This window comes from Hyaena hyaena, unplaced genomic scaffold, assembly GCF_003009895.1.
Source record: "Hyaena hyaena isolate Hyena2069 unplaced genomic scaffold, ASM300989v1 scaffold_503, whole genome shotgun sequence".
NCBI lineage: Eukaryota > Metazoa > Chordata > Mammalia > Carnivora > Hyaenidae > Hyaena > Hyaena hyaena.
In genome coordinates, this window is record NW_024081132.1 from 880537 (window position 1) to 906087 (window position 25551).

General features: G+C 39.1%; 3 protein-coding genes across 10 annotated transcripts in view; 2 read left to right on the forward strand and 1 right to left on the reverse strand.

Moving 5' to 3' along the window:
- LOC120247086 (intracisternal A particle-promoted polypeptide) overlaps positions 1-14501 on the forward strand; it is a 37240-nt gene extending 22739 nt beyond the window's left edge. For all 5 annotated transcript variants that reach the window (XM_039254829.1, XM_039254828.1, XM_039254831.1 and 2 more), the window contains one exon: positions 12512-14501. In XM_039254829.1, the coding sequence (XP_039110760.1) occupies positions 12512-12736 (225 nt within the window). In that variant the 3' untranslated portion in view covers positions 12737-14501. The remainder of the gene's footprint in view (positions 1-12511) is intronic.
- A 1559-nt stretch (positions 14502-16060) lies between these two features.
- TMEM69 (transmembrane protein 69) lies at positions 16061-20909 on the reverse strand. 2 transcript variants are annotated; one of them, XM_039254806.1, is made up of 4 exons: positions 20341-20909; positions 19674-19821; positions 18475-18614; positions 16061-17337 (listed from the first exon to the last, which is right to left on the reverse strand). In XM_039254806.1, exons 3-4 carry the CDS (start codon positions 18514-18516, stop codon positions 16627-16629), a joined length of 753 nt encoding a protein of 250 aa, XP_039110737.1. In that variant the 5' UTR covers positions 18517-18614; positions 19674-19821; positions 20341-20909; the 3' UTR covers positions 16061-16626. The 2 variants fall into 2 exon arrangements, with proteins under 2 accessions (XP_039110737.1, XP_039110736.1); XM_039254805.1 differs by lacking the exon at positions 19674-19821.
- A 608-nt stretch (positions 20910-21517) lies between these two features.
- GPBP1L1 (GC-rich promoter binding protein 1 like 1) overlaps positions 21518-25551 on the forward strand; it is a 69156-nt gene continuing 65122 nt past the window's right edge. For 2 of the 3 annotated variants that reach the window (XM_039254803.1, XM_039254802.1), the window contains exon 1: positions 22059-22212. The gene's annotated coding sequence lies outside the window, so the exon portion shown is untranslated. Of the gene's footprint in view, positions 21611-22058; positions 22213-25551 lie in introns of those variants that run through there. The other variant, XM_039254804.1, reaches the window with a different exon arrangement.

Consider the following 25551-nt stretch of genomic DNA (forward strand, 5'->3'; position numbering starts at 1 on the left):
AGAGAGAGGGAGTCACGGACTGAAACAGGCTCCAGGCTCTGAGCCGGCAGTCAGCACAGAGCCCGACGCGGGGCTCGAACCCACGAACCGCGAGATCATGACCTAAGCGAAAGTCGGACGCTTAACCGACTAAGCCACCCAGGCGCCCCAATTCACTTTCTTTTCTTTTATTTAAACTACTTCAATTTTTTGTGTTTTTTTTTAAAGATTTTTTTAATGTTTATTTATTTTTGAGAGAGAGACAGACAGACTGCGAGCTAGAGAGGGGTAAGAGAGAGGGAGACACAGAATCTGAAGCAGTCTCCAGGCTCTGAGCTGTCAGCACAGAGCCTGACATGAGTCTGGAACCCGTGAACCACAAGATCATGACCTGAGCCAAAGTCAGACACTTAACTGACTGAGCCACCCAGGTGCCCCTAAAAAAGTTTTTTTTTTTTAATTCGAGTGTAGTTGACACCACAAACCACTTCACTTTCAGTATCAGAAACTTACAAAAATACACTTTCACTTTCCCATTTTCCATTCTTTGTGCTTCTGTTAAACATTTACTTCTATATATGTTGTAAACCCCACAATATCTTTTGTTATATTTGCTTAAACAGTCATTTATATTTAAAATAAAATTTTAATGTGAAAGTCTTTTATAATTATGTATATATTTATCATTCCTAGTTTTATTCTTTAGTATATATTTTTTAATGTTTTATTTATTTCTGAGAGAGAGAGAAAGAGGCAGCGTGAGCAGGGGAGAGTCAGAGAGAGAGGGAGACAAAGAACCCGAAGCAGCCTCCAGGCTCTGAACTCACTGTCAGCAACAACAGCCCACTGTGGGGCTCGAATCCACGAACCATGAGATCATGACCTGAGCCGAAGTCGGACGCTCAACCGACTGAGCCAACTAGGTGCCCCTATTCTTTTGTATAGAACTAAGTGTTTATCTCATAACATTTTATCTTAGCATGAAGAACTTCTCTTCAGTTAATTTCTTTTAGTGTTGATCTGTTGGCGTTGATTCTCTTAGTGTTCATTTTCTGAAACGATTTTCTTTTGCTTTCATTTTTTTAAAATATTTTTTATTTATTTCTAGGAGAGAGAGAGAGAGAGACAGCGTGAGCAGGGGAGGGTCAGAGAGAGGGAGATACAGACTCTGAAATAGGCGCCAGGCTCCGAGCTGGCAGTCAGCACAGAGCCTGATGCAGGGCTTGAACCCATGAACCGCGAGATCGTGACCTAAGCGAAAGTCGGACGCTTAACCGACTAAGCCACCCAGGCGCCCCTTGCTTTCATTTTTTGAAAAATATAGATATATGTATATATATCTATATCTTTCAAAGTTTATTTTTGAGAAAGAGGGAGACAGAGCAGGAGTGGAGGAGGGAAAGAAAGAGAGGGAGACACAGAATCTGAAGCAGGCTTCAGGCTCCAAGCTGTCAGCACCGACCCTGATGCAGGGCTCAAATTCACAAACTGTGAGATCATGACCTGAGCTGAAGTTGGATGCTTAACTGACTGAGCCACCCAGGCACCCCAAAAGATATTTTACTGAGCACAGAATTTTATGGGTTTTCCCCTCATTCCCTATAAGGTGTCGTTTAATTATCTTCTTGCGCTGTCTCTGATGGGAAGTCAGTAGTCATTCTTATCTTTGTTCCCTTGGACATGTCTTTTTTTCTTTGGTGGCTTTTACAATTTTCTCTTTATTATAGGTTTCCAGTAATTTGATTATGGTGTGTCTTGTTGGAGTTTTGTATTTAACCTGCTTGGAATTCCCTGAACTCCTTGAATTTGTGGGATTATAGCTTTCACAAAATAAAATGTTTTCAGCCATATTTCCTTAGATATTCTTGGATTTTCTGAGACTCCAATAACATGTCCAGGTCCCACAGGTCACTGAAAGTCTGTTAATTTTTTCCCCATCTTTTTTCTCTCTGTGCTTCAGTTTTTTGGGTTTTTTTGTTATATGTTTTTTATGTTTTTTTGTATTTTTGTTATACAGCATCACTGAGGCATACTTGATAAAGATTGTATAGATTTAAGGTATATAATTTGATGTTTTGATATACATTATGAAATGATTACCAAATCAAGCTGATTAGCATATTCATCACATCACAGTTTCCTTTTTATCCCCCATTTTACTGAAGTCTGTATTAGTCATTCTAATTTTTTTTTAATTCCAGTATTGTTAACATACAGTGTTACATTAGTGTCAGTTTCTCTTTTCCTTCTTTTGTGTGTGGTGAGAGTAGTTAAGATCTGCTTTCTTACCAAATTTCAAGTATACAATATAGTATTATTAACTATAGTCACCATCCTATATGGTGCTATAGATCTTTAGAACCTATTCATCCTGTATAATTGAAACTTTATTCTCTGTGTTTCAGTTTGGATAGTTTCTCTTGCTGGATTTTCAAGTTTATTAATCTACATTGACTCACTTCTAATATGCAGTATCTAATTCCATTTAAGGACTTTTTCTCTTCAGATATTACATTTTTTAGAATATTTTTGGTTATTTTTTTAATGTCTTCCATTTCTCTCCTTATCATGTCTATATTTTCCTTTGGATCCTTGAACATATTCATAACATCTATTTTAAAGTCCTTGTCTGCTAATTGCATTATTATCCTCACTTTTGGACCTGTTGAAGTTTTTTCTTTCTGGTTTGAGTCACATTCTTCCTGCTTTTCCACATTTTAAGTAACTGTTGATTGGATGGTGGGCACTGTGAATTTTATATTGCTTAGTGTTTAGATTTTATTTTTTATTTTATTTTATTTAGATTTTATTTTAACTGTTGATAAACAGTTATATCATTTGCAAATCAGACTGATTCTTTTGAAAAATGTTTTTAAGCTTTGTAGGGAAGGTCTAGGGTAGTCGTTCTTGTAGGTCTCCTACTAAAGAATGACTCTTCTTGAGTCTCTGCTGATGTCCCAGCTATTCAGCAAGGTTTCTTTATTTTGGCTAATCAAAACTAGAATGTCCTTTAGCCTTGTGTGAGCTCTGGGAATTGTTCAGCTTACAACTCCTATAAAGGAAAACAATTTTTGTTGTCAGAATACTTTAGACATCAAATGTGTAGGTTTTCCATACCAAACTGTTCTATATAGACCCTTAAGTCAATTCATTTCTGACCCTCACAACCCCACAGGTTAAGGACTCACAAGACTGCCCCTCACTTTACATACCAATTTCTTTTTTTTTTTAATTTTTAATTTTTTAATTTTTTTTACAAATAGTTTATGGTCAACTTAGTTTCCACATAACACCCAGTGCTCATCCTCTATGCCCATTCCCCCTCCCCCCCACATCCATCAGTCCTCAGTTTTTGTCAGCATTCAAGAGTCTCTCCTGGTTTGCCTCTCTCCCTTTCCCCCACCATTCCCCCCCTTCTTCTTCCCCTTGATCCTCAGTTAAGTTCCTCCTAATCCTCCTACACATGCAAACATATATTTGTCCTTCTCTGCCTGACTTATTTCGCTCAGCATAACACCCTCAAGGTCCATCCATGTTGCAACACATGGCCAGATTTCATTATTTCTCATTGACATGTAGTATTCCATAGTATAGATGAACCACATCTTCTTGATCCATTTGTCTGTTGATGGACACTTAGGCTCTTTCCATGTTTTAGCTATTGTTGAGAGTGAGACTATGAACATTGGGATACATGTGCTCCTATGCATCAGCATTTCTGTATCCCTTGGGTAAATTCCTAGCAGTGCTATTGCTGGGTCATAGGGAAGTTCTGTTGTCCTGAGGAACCTCCACACTGTTTTCCAGAGGGGCTGTCCCAGTTTACATTCCCACCAACAGTGTAGGAGGGTGCCCGTTTCTCCACATCCTCGCCAGCATCTAGAGTTCTCTGATTTGCTCATTTTAGCCACTCTGACTGGCGTTTACACACCAATTTCAAGTAGTGGGACATCAGGTTAACCGCAGACGTCTTTACATTTGTCTGATTTGGGTACTAATCAGGGATTCCCATAATCCTTTCCTCAGGTTCAATAATTTGCTCTAATGGCTTACAGAACTCAGGGAAACACTTTATGTACTATTACTAGTTTGTTATAAAGGATATAAGTGAATAGCTAAATAAAGAGGTATATATGGCAAGGTCCAGAAGGGTCTTGAGTGTAGGAGTCTGTAGAATTTGGTATATGATACCCTTGTGGTACATGGATGCCTATACCAACCTGAAAGCTCTCCAAACACCATAGTATAGGAATTTTTATGGAGGCTTCATCATGTAGGCATAACTGGTTACTAATTCAACCTCCAGCCCTTCTCCCGTACCCAGGTGATACAGGTGGGGCTAAAAATTCTGAGCTTCTAATTCTGGCATGGTCTTTCTGATAACCAGCTCTTATTCTGAAGCTATTAAGGAGTCTACTAAGAGCTGCCTCATTAGAACAAAAGACACCTCTATCACCCAGGAAATTCCAGAGGATTTAGGAGTTCTGTGTCAGGAACTGGGTCCAGAGACCAAATACGTATTTCTTGTTACATCACATGCTCCTATTAGCTCTTTGCCTGTTCTCATAGCGTCTCACTTTATACATTGCACAGATTAGTAGTACTCAGGACAGAAGGGGACCTCTGGCAGTCTTGCTTGCAAATCTTCGCTGCTTCAACCTCTCTAAACTGTGATCTCTGTCTCCTAAATCAGATTACTGTCATGCTCTGCTTGGGAATCCCCTTCCCTGTTCAGAAAGCCCCATCAGACAGAAAGCTTGGACACCTTGTGTGTTTCTTTTTCTGAGGGATCACAATTTTTCATTTTCTGTTGTTTGAGAACTTTTGTTTCATAGGTTTTGTCCAGTTTTCTGGGTCTTTATGGCAGGAGGACAACTTTGGTAACAATTAGTCTACCATGACTGTAAGTGGAAATCCTTCCTGTGTTCTTTTGACATGTTCCCATCACTCACTGAGCATTTCTTTACTTTCTAGATAATAAAATATTTCAAGCTCATTTTGAACTTTCTCTGCTCTAGCCTTGGAATCAGCCATTTCTCTAAGAAGTTTTCAGTTTGTCTTAGGGAAAGATAGTATTTAGAAACCAAGGTCTAGGCACTCAGACTGCGTATCACTACTCGGGTACTGCTACTTCCAGGGGCTCTCAGTAAACAGAGCTAGGAAATAGATATATTTATATACATGTATTCACACACATATTAATTTGTAAGTATTTCTGTAACATGCCATGAGTTCATAATGATAACTCCAATTCCAGTATAATATCTCATTCTTTCAGGCCTTACCCATTTCTCTGTTAGTTGAAAACTTGGGTCCTATTATTCTACCTATAGTTGACCCTTGAACAACATGGTTTTGAACTGTATGGTTACACTTATACATAGAGTTTTACAATATTTACAGTATGGTACTGTAAATGTATCTTTTCTTCCTTATGATTTTCTTAATAAAATTTACTAATAGTAAGTTATTAGTAGTTAAGTTTGTGGGGAGTCAAAAGTTATACATGGATTTTCAACTGCATAGGGGTAGGCACCCGTAACCTCCTTGCTGTTAATGGGTCAACTGTATATTTACTTATTTGTTCATTCAATTTACTTATTAAATGAAACAAATCTCCCTACTATGTCCAACTCTCTTCTTTAACTGCTACTTCTGTACATAACCCTTCTTGTCACTGTGCATGTGAGCTCACCAATGTTTTTTCTTGCTCTCAGATACTGGGCTGACCTAATTATGCTAGGAAGGGAAGATTAGAGAAAGATAGGGGAAGATTTTGTTTTCATTGAATCACTGTTCTATCATGCATTTATTCATTAGTCCATTTATTCATTAGCATGTACAGACTTCTTAGTATGTAATTATGGATCATACACTATGCATGGGGAAACAGGGCAAACTAAACATGCAAGGCCCCAGTTTGTAAGGAGCCTAAGTTCTAGTGGGGAATATAGAGAAATAAATAGACAAACAATTACATCACAGTTTGTTAGGTGCTGGAATAATGCAGTAATAAGGTGTGTTAATGCTGTAGGATTATAGGTTAGAACAATTTTCTTCAAATTAATTTCCACAGAGTACTAATTTTTTGCATTTTTTAATATTTATCTTGAGAGAGAGAGCATGAGTGGGGGAAGGGTAGAGAGAGAGGGAGGGAGAGAATCCCAGGCAGGTTCCACACTGCCAGTGCAGAGCCTGATGCAGGCTTGATCTCACAAACGGTGAGATCATGACCTGAGCCAAAATTGAGAGATGCTCAACTGACTGAGCCACCCAGGTGTCTCTAATTTTTTGCACTGTTAGTAGGAATTACGTAACATGTTCCCCTAATCAATTATATTTAGGGAAACTTGGGTTAAACAAAGTTAAATAAGTTTGTTTACACAATTTAGTACAATAATATACTTTATGCATCTTTATACTAAATCTCTCAAATTTTATTGCTCACACAAACCCTTGCTTTTGTTTGTGGATATTTGTGGAGCATTTCTGGAATAAAGTGTTTTAGAGAACATATTTTGGGAAATGTGAATTAATTTTACGGTTCCTAAACCACTTATGGTTGTTAAAACCTTTAAAACCTAAAGATTTTTAAATTTTCTTTCTTTTCTCTTTCTTTTTTAAAAAAAAATTTTAATGTTTTATTTATTTCTGAAAGAGACAGCATGAGCAGGGGAGGGTCAGAGAGAGAAGGAGACACAGAATCTGAAACAGGCTCCAGGCCCTGAGCTAGCTGTCATCAGAGCCCAATGCAGGGCTCAAACCCATGCACTGTGAAGTCATGACCTGAGCCAAAGTTGGATGCTTAACTGACTGAGCCACCCAGGCACCCCTTTCGTTTCTCTTTCTTAAGTAAAAAGAATTTTGTTAACAGCTTTATTGAGATATTATTCACACACCAAACATTTGAATTGTTTCAACTTTTTGGGTCTTAAAAACAATGCTGCTGTGAACATTTGTGTACACATTTTTGTGTGGACGTATGTTTTCATTTCTCTTGGGTATATACATACCTAGGAGTGGAATTGCTGGATGATAAAGTAACTCCGACTTCGGCTCAGGTCATGATCTCACAGTTTGTGGGTTTGAGCCCAACTGTGTGTTTTGACAACTCAGAGCTTAGAGCTTGCTTCAGATTTTGTGTCTCCCTCTCTCTCTGCCCCTCCCCAGCTTATTCTCATTCTCTCTCTGTCTCTGTTTCTCTCTCAAATAAATAAACATTAAGAATGTTTTTAAAATGGATTGTCTTTTTATTATTGAGTTGTAAGAGTTCTTTATGTATTCTAGTCCTTTATCAGATGTGTCATTTGCAAAAATTTCCCCCCATTCCAATAAGTGATTTTCTTCACATTATGGTATCCTTAGAAGCACAAACGTTTTTGGGGCACCTGTGTGGCTTAGTTGGTTAAGCATCTACTCTTGATCTCAGCACAGGTTTTGATCTCAGGGTTGTGAGTTCAAGCTCCACATTGGGCTCTGTGCTGGGTGTGAGGCCTACTTAAAAAAAAAAAAGCATAAACATTTTAAATTTTGATGTTTTTTCTTTTGTCACTTTATCCTTTTGGTGTCATAACTAAGAAACCATTGCCTAATCCAATGTCATGAAGATTTTTTTCTAAGCGTTTTATAGTTTTAGCCCTTATATGTAAGTCTTTGATTCATTTTGAGTTAATTTTTGTATATGGGGTGAATTAGGGGTCCACCTTCATTTTATTGTATGTGGCTAACTCATCATCTCAGCAGTATTTGTTGAAAAGACTATTCTTTCCATTGGACTGTCTTGGCACCTCTATTGAAAATCAGTTGATCATGAAAGTGAGGGTTTTATTTCTGGACTCTTAGTTCTATTCACTTACCTATATGTCTGTTCTGATACCACTACCACACTGTCTTCATTACTGTAGCTTTGTAGCAAGTTTTGAAATTAGTGTGAGTCCTTCAACTTTGTACTTCTCTTAAAAAAATTTTTTTAATGTATATTTATTTTTGAGAGACAGAGAGTGACAGAGAATGAGAAGGGGAGGGGCAGAGAGAGGGAGACATAGGATCTGAAGTAAGCTCCACGCTCTGAGCTGACACTCAACCAACTGAGCCACCCAGGTGCCCCTGTACTTCTTTTTATTTATTTATTTATTTATTAATTTTTTTTAATATTTTTTTTTATTTCTAGGAGAGAGAGAGAGAGAGAGACAGCGTGAGCAGGGGAGGGTCAGAGAGAGAGAGAGTCACAGACTGAAACAGGCTCCAGGCTCAAAGCTGGCAGTCAGCACAGAGCCCGACACGGGGCTCGAACCCACGAACCGCGAGATCATGACCTAAGAGAAAGTCGGACACTTAACCGACTAAGCAACCCAGGCGCCCCCCTGTACTTCTTTTTAAAAAGGGGTTTAGGGGCACCTGGGTGGCTGAGTCAGTTAAGCATTCAGCTTTGGCTCAAGTCATGATCTCACAGTTTGTGGGTTCAAGCCTCCTTCAAGCTCCATGCTGACAGTGCAGAGCCTGCTTGGGATTCTTTGAGATCCTCTTCTCTGTGTGTCCCTCCCCTATACATGCACACACTTTCTCTCTCAAAATAAATAAATAAACTTAAGTAAATTTTAAAAAATTAAAAATGGGTTTAGCCATTTTGGGTCCCTTGAATTTCATGTGAATTTTAGAATCAGCTTATCAGGTTTGTTTTTTTTTTAAGATTTTTATTTTTAAATAATTTCTATACCCAATGTGGGGCTCAAACTCAAAACCCCAAGATCAAAAGTCACATGTTCTTCCACCTGAGCCAGCCAGGTGCCCCATCAGCTTGTCAGTTTTTACCAAGAAGCTACCTGGGTTTTGATAGGGATTACACTGAATTAGAGATCAATATGGAGAGTGTTGCTATCTTAACAATATTAGGACTTTTCATCTTCAACATGGATGTTTTTCTGTTTATTTAGTCATCTTTAATTTCTTTAAACAATGTTTTATAATTTTCAGTTCCTTGAACTCTGTTTTTTAAATTCTTAAATATTTTATTCCTTTTGATACTTATAACTTATTTTCTTAATTTCATGTTCAGATTTTTCATTGCTAGTGTATAGACATTTGATTTTTGTCTGTTGATCTTATATCATGAAACCTTGTAGCACTTGTACTCTGATAGTTTTTTTGGATTTTTTAATTAAAATTTAAAAAAATGTTTTATTATTGTTTTAAATATATTTTTTTAACATTCATTTTTGAGAGATGGAGAGAGACAGAGTATGAGTGGGGGAGGGGCAGAGAGTGAGAAAGAGACACAGAATCGGAAGAAGGCTCCAGGCTCTGAGCTGTCAGCAAAGAGCCTGATACAGGGCCCGAAGTCACAGACCGTGAGATCATGACCTGACCTGAGCTGAAGTTGGATGCTTAACTGACTGAGCCACCCAGATGCCCCCTTAAATGGTTTATTATTTATTTTGGAGAGAGAGAGAGAGAGAGAGAGAGAGAGAGAGAATGAGAGTGGGGGAGGGGCAGAGAGAAAGGGAGACACAAAATCCAAAGCAGGCTCCAGGCTCTTAGCTGTCAGCACAGAGCCTGATGTGGGGCTTGAACTCACAAGCTACGAGATCATGACCTGAGCTGAAGTTGGATGCTTAAGTGACTGAGCCACACAAGCTCCCCATTTTTGTTGATTTCTTAAGATTTTCTCTATACAAGATCATGTCTTCTATAAATAGAGATCATTTTACTTTTTCCTTTCTACTCTCAATACCTTTTATTTCATTTTCTTTCCTAATTGCCTTGGCTAAAACCTCTAGAACAATGTTGAATGGAAGTGGCAAGAACAGAATTGTAAAGCATGATTTTGATTCTTATTTCTAACAAATTTCAGACTTTGGTTATAGTTCAAACTCCTTTGACCTTCTGTGTGATCTTACTTGGCAATCTAGAAAATAAACTTTCTAAGGGCACTTTCTGTTGCTGTTTTTTTTCTATATGGCTGGAAATGAATAGATTTTTGTTTCCAAAGTAAATGTTTATCAGTAGTGAGTTACCTTGGTTTTTCATGCATAAATGTAAAATGTTACTGTTATTTACTATCTACTAAAGACATACATTATAGATCCAAATCTTTTACTTTTATTTTTTTTATTTTTTTATTTCTAGGAGAGAAAGAGATAGCGTGAGCAGGGGAGGGTCAGAGAGAGAGGGAGATACAGACTCTGAAATAGGCTCCAGGCTCTGAGCTGGCAGTCAGCACAGAGCCCGACGGGGCTCGAACCCACGAACCGCGAGATCATGACCTGAGCCGAAGTCAGACACTTAACCGACTAAGCCACCCAGGCGCCCCTATAGATCCAAATCTTAAAGATAATGTAAAACATGTGTCTGATCCTACAGAGTTTATTTTGAGGCCTCAGGATAAAAAGCAAACTATAGTTCTAATACACTGATAAAAATGAAACATCAACATTGTGGGATGAGCCCTAGGGTTCCCTTATTCTTGTCAAAAACCATTTTTATAGGGGAGATTTCATTGTTTTTATGATAGGGGAGATTTCATTTTTTTAAATGGGTGAATAATATTCCATTGTGTTTATATACTATTCTTTATCCATTCCTCTATTGATGGACACTGAGGGCTGCTTCTGTAATTTGGCTATGTAAATAATGCTGCAGTAAACATAGAAGTGCATGTGTCCCTTTGAATTAGTGTTTTTAGGGGCACCTGGATGGCTCAGTTGGTTGAGCACCGACTTCGGTTCAGGTCATGATCTCGCAGTTTGTGAGTTCGAGCCCCGCATCAGGCTCTGTGCTGACAGCTTAGAGCCTGGAGCCTGCTTCTGATTCTGTGTCTCCCTCTCTGTCCCCCCCACTCATGCTCTGTCTCTCTCTCTCAAAAATAAATAAAACCTTTAAAAAAAAAAGAATTAGTGTTTTTGTACTTTTTGGGTAAATACCCAGTACTGCCATTACTGGATTGTAGGCAGTACTTTTTAACTTTCTGAGGAACCTCCGTACTGTTTTATCCAGTGGGTGTACCAGTTTGCATTCCCACCAACAGTCCACAAGGGTTCCTTTTTTTCCACATCCTTACTAACACTTTGCTTCCTGTGTTGTATTTTTATTTTTATTTTTTAAAGTAATCTCTATGCACAATGTAGGGCTCAGTTGTGGTGGTAAGGTGGTATCTCATTGTAGTTTTGATTTGCTTTTCCCTGATGAAGAGTGATGTTGAGCATCTTCTCATGTGTCTGTTGGCCATCTGGATGTCTTCTTTGGTGAAATATCTGTTCATGTCTTCTGTCCATTTTTTAATTGGATGGTGATGATGGTAATGATGATGATTATAGTTGATGATTGAATTGTGACAGTACTTTATATATTTTGGATATTAAGTCTTTATCAGATACGTCATTTGCAAATATCTTCTTGCATTCAGTAGGTTGTCTTTTCGGGTTTTTTTTGTTTTAATTTTAAATGTTTTTATTTATTTCTGAGAGAGAGAGACAGCTTGAGCAGGGGAGGTTCAGAGAGAGAGGGAGACACAGAATCCAAAACAGTCTCCATTGTCTGAGCTAGCTGTCAGCACAGAGCCTGACATGGGGCTCGAACCCACGAACCGTGAGATCATGACCTGAGCTGAAGTCAGACGCTTAACCGACTAGGCCACCCAGGAGCCCTGGTTGTCTTTTCGTTTTGTTGATTGTTTTCTTCACTGTGCAGAAGATGCTTTTTATTTTGATGTAGTCCCAACAGTTTATATTTACTTTTATTTATTTTGCCTTGCCCCAGGAGACCTAGCCAGAAAATTATTGCTACAGCTGATGTCAGAGAAATTGCTGTGTGTGCTCTCTTCTAGGATTTTTATGGTTTCAGGCCTCACAGTTAGGTCCTTGACCCATTTTGAGCTTAGTTTTGTGTATGGTGTAAGAAAGTGGTCCTGTTTTATTTTTTGGCATATAGTCCAGTTTTCCCAACACCATTTGAATAATTCTTATTTTTTAAAATAATTTAATCTGGAAAGATGATTCTCACAAAAATAGGCTATAGTTTCTGACCCCCAATGTATACTGTTTCTGAAAATACATTTTGCAGAGTATTAACTCCACTAGATAGTCTTTGAAAAAAAGAATTCCATGGTTAATGACTGGGTAAGTGTTGATAGCAATGTCATTGTCTTGGAGATTAATAAAGGTTATTAGCATATTAAAAGTCCTTCTGTATATAGAAGCTTTTTTCTCCTTGGAGCTCTGTGGGTTTGTTTTGTGTATGTGTGCATTACCTACTTACATTCAATAGAACTAGTTTTAAAGAATGCCTGCCTATATAGGATTTCTAGATTATCTCCTGGTCATCATTTATAATTAATCACAGACATGTTTTTCAGTTGTTTTCCTCTAAATTTGTTACTTTGACTATACCTACTCAAAAGTTCATTTGAAAATGTTCTATATATATATGACTGGATTGTGAGTTTGAAATTTAAACATGTAAAAAGAACTAGAGTATCTGATTTCTTAAGAGTTTTCTCTATTTTTATGATTCTGCTTTTTTTTTTCTTCTTAACCAGGAAAAGTGGGTTGAAGTTGCGTCGATGAAAGTGCCTAGAGCAGGCATGTGTGTTGTGGCAGTTAATGGGCTTCTATATGTTTCTGGAGGTCGATCTTCCAGCCATGATTTCTTGGCCCCAGGTACCTTGGACTCTGTTGAAGTTTATAACCCTCATTCAGATACATGGACAGAAATCGGTAACATGATCACCAGTCGTTGTGAAGGAGGTGTTGCTGTATTATGAAACATAAAGCATAAGGGAGCACAAGAAACATTTTGAAAATATAGGATCTGACTCTTTGCAAATCACACATATATTTGATGATTCTATTGAGTTTTCCATGTATTTAGTAGGTAGATGACTAAAGAATGATTTTTCTAAGAATTTGAGTGAGAAATGATATGGAATATATCCTAAATTAATAAACAACTCACACAAATTTGTCAAGCTTACCATTAGAAATGCTGTTTATGCTCTAGAATTCTCCCCTAAGGGAATAATCCTAATTGTAAAAATGATTTGCCAGAAGCTTCTTGACTGATAGCCCCTTTAGCTGCTTCTCCAGGGCAAGCCAAGCTGTAACATGACCTTTGTGTGATGTAAGAATATTAGTGAGACAGTTTAAGGATGTCTGTACATTCATGATTCAGTCTATAACACAATTTTCCATGGCTATAGTTGAACCTACAGAGAAAAACCAATGAAACAACTCCCTACTTTCATTTGATGCCAGGAGTTTTCACTAGCCCCAGACTTTTTATTAGCAGGAGATATACTGGGAGGGATATATGGGAAATATCTAGCTATCTGTATAGATGTTTATATACATTTTTGCCTATTGTTAACAGGATTAAAAAAGCTTTTGTTCACTTATATTGTCTTAATGCTGAAAATGCAAGTGAGGAATTACTAGGAGGTTCTTAGTGACAGTCCATTAGAGAAATTGGATGATATAATGGGTATCAGAGCCTAGTGGGAGGTGTTAAATTTCTTTCCTGTTTTCTAAATAGTTATCAGTTTGGCTTCAGGAAGAGGGAATTTTATTACATTGTCAAGCTTGTAAAGCTTAGTTGTACTTGGGCAAGCCTAAGTATGAACTTAGTACAAAGCCTACTGCCTGGCTTGGAGAAAGTGGAATTGTAGGTACCTATGAAGCTTTTTATAGACATTGTTAAGTTGAAGGGACTCTGATCCAAACTGCTTCTCAAAACTTTGTTTTTCCCCTGAGAAACATTCTAAAGAATTGTTCTCTGTCCAGTTCTGAAAAGAATATTCTTTGTGTACATGATCATCATTTTATTTATTTCTACTAGTCGTTTGGAACCATATATATTAAAGGTCTTGCATACATTTAGGTTTACCTAGTGATTTCAGGATTTGATTTGTATATCCTTGATTTCCCCTTTTCTTTACTAAACTTCTTCAGTGTATTGTTAACAGGTATCAGCAGCTTATTTAGATAGAAAATCTTTGGGAAGCATTAAAGATTCAGGTAGCACTCATATCCAAAATATTTGGATTTGCCCTCAAAGATACTTTCTTTCATAACTTAACCATATGCATATATTAAGAAAAGCTTATGTAGTGCAGACACAAAGCTCTGTGTCCCTGTCTTTGGGGTATCCTGAAAGTCTGAAGGGTCATAGATGGTTGGTTGAAATCTATAAAATGTCAAGGAATGAAGTATCAAAATCATTTGTAAATTATTTAAGCTCTAATTCATGTGCCTTTAATATTTCTAGTTACAGAAAAATCTGCATTCTGGTTCAAAAGAGACTTAAAAAATACTACTATAATTTAGTTCTCATTATTGCCTTGTGCCTAAAATGGTACTGTGAGGGGAGGCATTTTGTATTGTGGTGGCAGAAACATGTCAAGACAATCGATGTTTGGGCTTCCAGACAGTCTCTGTAAATAAATAATGTAAAAATACCTATTATTTTCTGGGTAATGACATGGTTTTAAAAATAATGTGCTAATAAAGAATGTTGGTTTTTGCTTTCCTTGATTTATAAGTTTATTAGCGGTGTTCCTGGATCACCACCAAACTGTAATAGGATTGACTACATTTTTTAGTGTTTTGTTTTACCTTTAGGGACTTGCACATTTAGTTCTTACATTTAAATCTGTTTTCTGAGCAGCTATTAATGTGATCTTCCTTCAGAATATTTGACGATCTAATATACTTCAAGATGTCCTGTGCAATGTAAAGTCAGATGTACTTTAAAATCATTTTTTTTTAATGTTTTATTTATTTCTAGGAGAGAGAGAGAGAGAGACCGTGTGAGCAGGGGAGGGTCAGAGAGAGAGGGAGTCACAGACTGAAACAGGCTCCAGGCTCTGAGCTGGCTGTCAGCACAGAGCCCGACGCAGGGCTCGAACCCACAAACCGCGAGATCATGACCTAAGCGAAAGTTGGATGCTTAACCGACTAAGCCACCCAGGCGCCCCTAAAATCATTTTTAAAAAATGTTTTTAATGTTTTATTTATTGAGAGAGAGAGAGCATGAGTGGAAAAGGGGTAGAGAGAGAGGAAGACACAGAATCCAAAGCAGGCTCCAGGCTCTGAGCTGTCAGCACAGAACCTGATGTGGGGCTCAAACTCATAAATTGCACATCATGACCTAAGCTGAAATCTGACGCTTAACTGATGAGCCACCCAGGTGCCCCTAAAATCAGTTTTCTTAAAGAATCATACACTGTAATTTATTTACAAAGTGCATTTACCTGCAGTGTTTATTGAAATTGGGCAATTAGCTTAAAAGTGACTTGCCCCTATTCTGAAAGATGATGAATTTGAGATCAGAGGAATTTTTTGTGTAGTCCTCAAGTAATTTAGAAGCAAGTAAGTTTCGTCACCAAACCACTAAGTAGAATCTGAGAGCTTCTGAAGTGTAAGGTTTCTTTTCTGCAGTGTCAGACTGTAGGTAAACTATTCTCTGCATTAATAAAGAAGGATTGTGTGGTGGTTTCAGCTATGGATTTTAATCAGTAAGCTTCTCAATGATCAGAACAAGGTCTAGCTCTATGGTATTATATTTGCTAGGGCTGCTGTAACAAAGTACCACAGAAATTAAACAATAAGTTTTACTGTCTCATAGTTTTGGAAGCTAGAAGTCTAAAATCAATGTGTTGATAGTTGGTTCCTTCTGAGGGCTAAAAGGAAAGTATTCTAGGCTTCTCTCCTTGGAATGTAGATGGCCACCTTCATGTAAACATGGCATTTTCCCTGTATGCATGTTTATCTCTAAGTTTTCCCTTATTGTAAGGAATACTGGTTAAAAAAAAGAATGCTGGAAATATTATATTACAGTCTACTCTTATGCCCTCACTTTAGCCTTATTACCCCTCTAGATCACATTCGGAGATACTGGGATCTAGGAATTCATCATACAATTTATGAAATTCAAGTTAACTAATATTTGGATGCATTATCCAAAGATATACCAAGTTTATATTCTTAAGTTTATTGATTTATTTTAAAAGAGAGCAAGCAAGCAGGGGAAGGGCAGAGAAAGAAGGAGAGAATCACTTGCAGGTTCAGCACTGCCAGCATAGAGCCTGACGCGGGGCTCAAACTCACAAACCATAAGATCATGACCGGAGCTGAAATTCAGTCAGACACTTAACTGAGTCACTGAGACGCCCCTACTGATTATAGTCTTTTGCCATTTAAAATGTTTTTTCCTTTTTTAGGAGAATAATCTCAAGAGACCAAATTTTCAAGTTAGAATCAAGTGTTGCTTTTGTTTTTAAAGAAGCTTCTCTGAGTTAACATGTAAAACTAGATCACCCTGCTTGTTAGAACATCAAGTTTGACTTTTCCTAACTTATATATACTAGTGGCTTTATTTAAAAAATTTTTTTGACCAGCTGATGTTATTTGAAGATGGGGTTGTGTCTATAAAAACTGGATGAAAACTCGAAAATGTGTTCAGCTTTTCTTTGAATATGGCTTCCCCTTTGTTATACTGCCCTTCTAACTTTTAGAGCGCCAGATCCTTTCAGCTCATATAACTACATTATACTAGATAAAATGAGCTTGGGAATGCAAATTTCCAGGGCCAACTGCAATGACAGCTCCACACGGGAACCACCTATTTGCTAATGTCATCTACAGAGTAGTTTTATATTTATTCTACTTGACCAGGCCTCTGGTGTTCCTTCTCTGGATAAATATCTTTAACTAGTAAAGTGATTATAAATGAAAGCAAGGCCACTAAAGTGACTACTATCTTAAGGGCTTTGAACCAGTTGGGATAATGTGGCAAGAGAAAAAGTTCAATGTGTAATGCGATCCCCAAACCTACCATTACTGTGATTATAGCTTCACTGAGTCTTTCAGAAATAAGGAAGGCAAACCATGAAAACATAAGAGGAGCTGTACTACTAGCTAAATTGAGGAAGTCTGGTTTGGCTGTACTGTCTTCTGGCAGAGCAAAACCCCATTTGATCCCTCCCAAGAAAGATAGGAAACTGGCTCCATAAGCCATCTGAGTAAAAGCTAATAAGGGGATATAAGTCTCTGTCATCACCATGACCAGTGGTGGAGCAACGAAGGGGATTAGTCCTGCCAGAATTATGTATAATACTGGCTTCGGGCTGTCAAGCAGGAAAGTTATGGTGCCTGGTGGCTTGGCTGGAAGGACTTCTTGCTTCTGCTGCTTCTTAAAGCTGCATGGGGAAGTATGATAGTATTGTGTCTTGCTCATATACACTGGAAATGATGAGACAAACCAAGGCCTTGGAAACAAAGGGGAAAAGTTCTGCTGGAGACCTGTCTTGAGAGAAAGTGCTTCTATTCTGCTGGCTCTTAGTCGGAATGTGAAAGGGTACTTCAGCATCTAAAGAGAAAACACAACCAGTAGACAAAAACAAATTTTAAAATAATCACAATGTCTTAGTTAATCCCAAATGGAAACAATACAAAAACAAACCATCTGCTTTCCATTTGTACATCAAACTTACAAAAAGATTATACTATAGGGTGATGTTAATGCTAGCTAAGGCTCGCAAACAGTTCTACAACATGCACAAGACACTACTGAATAGAAACAAAGTGATGTATTTTTTTCCTTCCACTAATCTTATCCCATGAAAGGAGTATCTGAAAGAGGAACAGTTAAAGATTACACCTTTAATATCTGGCATTTTAAACTACCTCTTCTATTTATAACTTGCAAAAGCAGCAGCATTAATTACTGTGGGAATGCTATTTTATATTGATAAAGCAATCTACCTTCCAATTTAGCTTTATAGACACTGCAGACTTTCGATAGGTCCATTCCTTCCTACAGGTCTCTGCCTACTTTTCTCTATAGGAAACCCATCTTTCAAAATTCAGCATGAACCATTCCCCAATCTGAATTAATGCTCTTATAACGTAAGTATCTTATGCATACTCCTATCATAATTCTCAGTGAATTTAAATTATGTGTTTGTCTTTGTATACTTGAGAGTCAGAATCGTAGATTTTTCTTTGTCTTTAAACAAAAGCAAACAAAAACTCCCCAGTGACTTTCATGGTCACTGCCAAAGTAAAAACCTTTCCTGCTGATTCTGTGCTTTAGTGAGCAGATTCCAGACTTCAACTAGTTAACAGATGAACAGTGACTCAAAAAGCAATAGGTTAAAAAAAAGTTATTTAAGAAACTTGGTGACTCCTCAAAATGCTAAGAATGATTCCATCCTGGAGTCTTTTCTTCCTTTTGTTTGGAATGTTCTTCTCTGAGCACAGACCATTCCCTCTCTTCTGACCTATTTTTAAGTGCAATCTTAAATTTATTGTTGATATTCCCTATTCCCCTTCTGTCTTAGACTTTTCCAGAGGTTACAACTTGACATATGAAATAATTTGTGTTTTACCCACCCTTTCCTGCATCACCTAAATATATAAGGATAAAGATTTTTGTCTTTTTTTTTTTTTCACTGCTATTGCCTCAGCAAAGCACTGCCAGCTAATATTTGCTGAATGAGCCAACCTTTAAAGATGCTTGAGAAAACTTCTGGATGAAATGAAGCATATTGGGTCCAATTGAAAGTCTTGCTCAGGAAGATGCCAGGCAGTTCTGATTAATGCATTTTTACAGCTAAGTGGAGGAGCAGAATCAGAAGTATGTTGCTGTGTATAAAATAAGATGTCACTTAATTCTCTTCATTTTATACATATTTTTTATAAGTAGTAACTCAAGAATTTTTTCCATGTAACACACTTTCCTTTGAAAGTAATCATTAATGTTTTCAAAAAAATCAGTAACACATTAATAGATCCTTTTCATCTCTGAACCATTCTTTTCTTTTTTCTTTTTATTAATGTTTATTTTTGAGAGAGAGAGAAAGAGAGCAAGAGTGCGTAGGCAAGCGAGGTGGAGGCAGAAAGAGAGACAGACAGAAGATCCAAAGCAGGTTCTGCACTCTCAGCAGGGCTTGAACTTCCCAACCGTGAGATCAAGACCTGAGCTGAAGTCTGGACGCTTAACCAGCTGAGCCACCCAGGCACCCCTGAACGATTCTAGCTTTTGCTGTTTGGTGTAATAGAAAAAGTAATGCACAGAGACAGAAGATCTGTATTTTACAAACACCTCTATAATTCCCCAGCTATGTGACCTTGCATAAATTGTTTCATGAAGTGCAGTTTCTCATTAAAACTGAAAGTTATAGCTTCTCTGTTCTCTTTTTTCATCTTAGTTACCTATTTTGGGGCTTAGGCATTTACAGTTCCAAATGATGGTAGCAATCAATACAATTTAGCTGTGAACCGCGCACTGTAGCTATGTGTTTTATATGCATTAACTCAATGAATACAACAACCTTATCAACTTAGTGCTGAAAGAACACATGTAGTCTGTTAAATTAGAGTGAAGATTTTGGAGTCAATTTATGTTGGGATCCTAGCTCCACCGCTTATCAAGTATGTGACTTTGGACAAGTTATTTAACCTTGTCATATTGCAGTTCACTCGCCTTTGAAATAATTACAAGAACTTCATAGGGTCACTGCAGAAATTAAATGAAATAAAATATGTGAAGAGCTGAGAACTGTCCCTGACACAAAGTAGGCACTCAAAAAGCATTTAACTATATTCCCATCTTACATCAAGGGAAACAGTTAAGAACCCTGTCTAATGTAAGCAGCCAGTAGTAAGTGGTTGAGTGAGAATATGAATCTAGATCTGTCTTACATGAGTTTCATTCTTAACCAGAAGAATAGGTGTCTAAAAGATCCAAGCCACATTTGCCACCTAATTAAACTATTTAATGAACGAATTTCTAGGTCACAGCTCGTAGGACTGGGTAGAGAAACCCTGTATACCAGCCAATGTTTTCATCCTGTAACATAAAGACGGAGGAAGTAAGTTATCCCGGTCCTATGAATGGCACTTTTACACCCCCTCCTGAACTCCAAACACATATCTGCAGGGCCCACACATTCACTGTTGCTCAAAATCATCTGCATAAAGGCTTTCCAGACCACCCGCACTTAAAATTTCAATGCTCTCTTCACTTTCGGGACTCCTTATGCACTCTGACCTCGTGCTTTCCAACTCTTGGTTGTTAAAGGGAAAGAGTGATAGCCTAAATCTCGGGAATTGCAACTGATGTGGAAATTAAGGGCAAAGACCCAGGGGTTAATCCGCTCAATTTAAGTGAAAACGGACGGTATTTCCACTGCCCCAGAGGGGAGACTTGCAAACTGCGAAGCCTCGGAGTGAACATTTGAGAGAAAACTGTCTGGACGAAAGGTCCTCGGGAAACTTTGCCCGATAGTGCCCGCAGCTTTGATTTATCCTCAATCCTTGGTGATCCCATTCCCAATCTGCACCCTGTGGCAGCCGCCCTGCTACTTACTTGCCAGCTTGTAATCGGGAGATGGAAAGCTGAGCTGCAAGAACCGCCAGGTATTCAGGAAAAGGCAACTTCCGGCAGATGGGTGGTAACACTCCCCCTCACCCCCCACACTTCCTGAGAACAATTCTGAGGGGGAAAAGAGTCCGGGTGGGAACTTGACCAGCGCTGACAGGTTCCCATGCCAGGCTTTCCACTTTGGGTCATTCTTTTAAATCTTAATTCTGGAAGCCGGCTTTTGAAGTCTGTAGGGTTCCTGAATGGTCCTGGCCTCTCTCTTCTAGGTTTCTCAGCTCAGCAGGAGAATCTGATCCTCCGAGTTCGGGAAGGTAGAGTGCAACTACTGAAACAATCTCAGAGTGATAGTGGTGTAGGAATGTGAGAGAGATTTGGAGTCTAGGTCGAGTGACTTGACTAAATTGCTTGCCATCTCTGGAACTTTTAACAGGGTTTCTAGGATCGATGGGCCACATTTTACTCCATATTAGGGTCCTGAACTATTAAGAAAAACAAAACTGTCTTTACTTCCATTCTCGTTGCTTGGACCTGGAAGCTTAATTAAGAAATAAAGAATACACGGGGCAGGACTTTTGCTTCCATGAAAGGTATGGTGATAAGAGCATTGGTTTAGGTTGATCTGAAAAGTTAGGTCATTCTTTCTGTCACCTTCTGTTTTAATTTTTATTTATCAGCTCTGTGACCTTGGACAAGTTTCTCTTCTCTGGACCTCCCATTTCAGTCTATCAAAGGAGACAGCGCCGAGCAATTTGGGCGTCCATCTGAAAACAACAGAGCTGAAAGGGCCCACGCTGGTCAGTTCCTCCAATACCTCAGGATTCTAGGTAATCTAGTTTCCCGGTTGCTGGACACCATATGGCTTAGCGTCCTGTGCAGGATGGGCCCACTGCGAACTCTTCGTAATAATAACCGCTTCTAATCGCGATAGGCTTTCACTTTTATTTCCTTCTGTCATGGCAGCGCCGCCCCTTCCAGTAGTGCGATATCCAATAAGGCTCTGGGTCAGAGAAACAACTTCTCCGCCCAGGCATAGGAGCAGGCTTTGGATAGAAATCTGCCCTGCGTTGGGCCAACGCCATGACGCCAGCCATCAGGCGGAACTACCACTCCCAGCGGGTATAGCGCGTCGGGACCAGCAGCGCAGGCCTCAAGAGTCGGGCGGTGTGGCCCGCTGGGGGCTGGAATCTTAACGACGCGCGCACAGGAAAAAGCAGACGGTGGGAAGGGTCGGAAAACACAGGATCCTACGAAACCGGTTTGCTAGTGCTTTTACGGGTAGTTTGGGGATGCGAGCATGCTCAGAAGTGGGGTATGGGAAGTTGAAGGGGCGGGGAAAAGCAATACACACACACACACACACACACACACACACACTCATTCACACGCATCTAGGCCCTGGAGTTGAGCCGGGGGATAAGACGAGGGATACCAAACTCGGCTGGTCTCTCCGTCTCAGGCTGCGCGAGGAAAGGCAGAGAATTCAAGTCGGCAGAGGGGTGGGGGCACTGCCTCAAGCGGCCGTGAGGGGGGATTGGGGACCACGCACGGAATAACCGCCTTTCACGCGGCAGAACGTTGGCTGAGTGGGGCGCCGGCAGGGTCACCCGAGAAGGGCTCCTGCGCCTGCGCTCCTGTGGGCGGGGCGAGTGGGTGGGCGTGTGTGAGGCGTGGTCGGGGGGAGGGCCCGGCTGGTTGTCGCTCCTCCCCCCTGCCCCTCCTGGGCCGTGTGGGCCGGGCAGCCATTTTGGGAAGAGCTTTGTTATGGTTGTGGGCTCTCCACCTTTGCGGGATCAGGAAGCTGGGGACGCGCCCTCAGACTCCGCGTATGGTCCCAAGCTGTAGCCCCGCCACTGCTGGGTGAGTAGGGGTTCCGGGCAACGGGCGGTAGGGGATCTTGAGTCGTCCCGGCTAGGGGCTCCGCCCGGTGCCTGATCAACCGGCTGTTGAAACTAGTTGAAGGAGGGTCTCTCTCACAGGTGGTTGGTGTAGGTCGGCTCCGGGAAGGCGAGAGGAGCCTCAGGGCTCACAGTCCTGTGGTGCGGACCGGGCACCTCCCCCCGCGCGAGGAGCTTTGCAGTCTAGTGTTGCAGCGGCTTTGCCCGAGCGCTCCTACTTCAACTTTGGTCTTCGGGTCGGAACGCTCACCTGCGGCTCTCTGGCTCCTCTCCAGGCGTTCCGGCTTCTTGGTGGCTTGGTTTACGGGTTTCTTTTTCTTTCCTTCTTAAATTAGAACCAAGGGCTTTTGTTTTCCAGTAAAGGAAAACCTAAGGAGGAAAAAAATAGTTAAGTCAAATGTGGGACCTCTGAGGGGAAAAGAAGAGCTTTAACCACCAGGTTTTCGGTTCTCTGTGGTAGCGAGGTATTTTTCTATGATTTAGATTAAGTCGGTATCCAACAGCTACGGATCGCTTCCCTTCTCCGAAAAAAAGCTGGTTGATTTTGAAGAGTTTTAGCAAGTATTTTTTACTGTTTTAAATCTACCTCTCCACCCCCGTGAAATTCAAAAGAAAGGCTGAACCTAAAATGGCTGTAGCTTGGGAAGTGCCCTAAGCTTCGGCAACTTAAATACATTACCATGTCTTAAATTTTTGGTTGTTTCTTCTACGAGGGCAGCAACTGAATCTTTTGATATTTTGGTCTTCTTGCAATTGGTGTCTTGAAGAGTCCTTGCTAGGTGAAAACAAAGGTGAGGCCAAAGAAGTTTGCTTACTCCAAAAGTTTACGTAAGAGTGGGTGCGGTTGTGTGTGTGTGCGTGTGTGTGTGTGGTTGCTTATAGTTTTGAAATTGTGCTGTGATGATCATTCTGTCAGCCAGCTTTGTGCCCTGAGTTTGGTTTGTCATATTTGTTGAAATACTTACTCTTAACTTTGATATTTATTGCTTACCAGGAAAAAAAAAACAGTTAATGGTGTGGTTCATGTTTTAGTAACAGAAGTCACACGTTCCTTTGTAAATCCAATCCAAAAGTAAAGTGATTGGTAGTCTTCAGAAGACTCAGATTTGTAATTTGACGGACTTCTGAAGTTTTTTGGCCTTTTCTGTGTAATACTTGAAAGGGAATCAGTGCCTATAAGTTTGGGACATTGATTGCAACGCTGTGAGACAACTAGTGAAAACGAACTTAGTTGTGGAGTGCCTGATTATTGTGCCCTTTCAAACAAAAGGCCGTCTTTTTGTTTGCCCCTGTCCCCCACTTTTAAACCATCAGATCCAGAAGTTTAACTGAAAACAAAAAGGCATAGAGTGGAAACCAAAAATAGGTAACTTCAGTGTTTGAGAAGGTGCTTGAGTTTCAGGTTGCAGTCTGCCTAAAAGATAATAAAATTCTAATCGTAAATGAGAACTTGGGAATTAATAGTAAAATAAGCCGTCATCTTCCTTAGGAGAGTCAGTTTCAATTTAACATACTACATTCTTTCAACAGAAAAGTTTATTTTTGTCAGTGTTCCTAGGATTTTTTTGTTTTTAAATTATTTTGGTGATTTTACAAGAAAAGCATTTGAAGTGCTCTACAGAAATTACAAGTCAGCTGCTTTGTGTTTGACCTTTTGCCTATTGAACCCATAAACTTGGATGTTCAAAATGGTTTGTACACGTTGATATAAATAATTCTTTCAGTTGATTATAGTATCTTATCAGAGTTCTTGAAATAAGGGGAGATGTTAGGAAGACTTTATATTATTAATAAATGCAGTACACAGGTTTTTTTCATCAGTGGCTGTTTAAAAGCTTGGCTGAGGGGGATACATGGAACCATTTTAGTAAGTTTGGAATGATAAGAAATCTGGGACACATTTCTGCTTATAATTCTGATTATTTATTTTTTAAATGTTTGTTTTTTTTGTGTGTGAGAGAGAGAGAGAGAGAGAGAGAATGCACGCGGGAGGAGGGGCAGAAAGAGAGGAAAGAGAGAATCCCAACCAGGCTCCCAGCTGCCATTGCAGAGCTGACGCAGGCTGATCCCACTAACCTGGAGATCATAACCTGAGGTGAAATCAAGAGCCAGACACTCAGCTGACAGCGATACCCAGGCGCCCCTCTGCTTTTAATTCATTTTTAAATTCTGTTATAGATACAGTACACAATTCGGAATCATACTTCAGATTGCATATCTTTATTTTATGGTTAAATTGTTTGTACTTAGTAACAGTGATAACTAATGTGCAGAGACCTAATCTAAGTCCTTGTGCTTCACCATTATGAGTGGGTGCTGTCTCTATCAGTGAAAATGAGACTATTGGAAAGGTGAGAGGCACAAAAATTTTAAAGGATCTCAACTAAAAAAGTACTTCATGGAAAAGGTAACTTTTGTAGTGGATTATTTATGGTTTCCTAAATAGATGAGTGGAAAAATCTAGGTGGTGCATAGATAACATGTTCCCTCATATGTGACTATAGTTGCCATTGTCTGGAATGTAATATTTGGTGAGATGAGATCTAGCTGTCCAAGTCATTTCTAAATGAGACTCTGATTTTTATTTCCCATCATAGTGTGCCCAAAACAAAACTGGCTATAATCAACCTAGTTAAGTTAAAAAAAAAAAAAAAAGTTGAGAAAAAATAGCTGAACTTTTTTTGTCCACAGATAATCTTAACTAATAAGGTAAAATATTGCTAATGTTATGTAAATCGAGTTTTTATAGATGAATTCAGATATCCTGGGCAAGTATTTAAAGGAGTCAAATAGTTATTTTCCTTTACTAAAGCAAACATTTTTTTTTTTTTTTTTTTTTTTTTTTCAAGATATGCTAGAGGCTAAACTGTGGTGTCAGTTTCAGTGTGTTAAGCGCTAGAAATTCCTAAATGACCATAAAACATTTTGCCACTAATAGTTTAATAGATAAGTGGGAAGAAAATGTTCATAGGATAACAACTTAGAAAACTGTGTTTCTTGAAGGAGTTGACTTTTAACATACTTATTATGTTTACCTTACTTTTCTATGATAAAACTGCTTTGCCCTATGTTAACCAGATGCCAGGCTAGAATCATCAACATGAGCCAAGTCTTAGTACACTTTTCTGAGCATTAGGTCTGTGTGTGGAATACATTTTGTTTTCAGGAAAATCAAATTCATTTAAGCTTGGCTATACTTTTTTTTTTTTTAATGTTTTATTTATTCCTGAGAGAGAGAGCATGAGCAGAAGAGGGTCAGAGAGAGAGGGAGATAAAGAATCTGAAGCAGACTCCAGGCCCT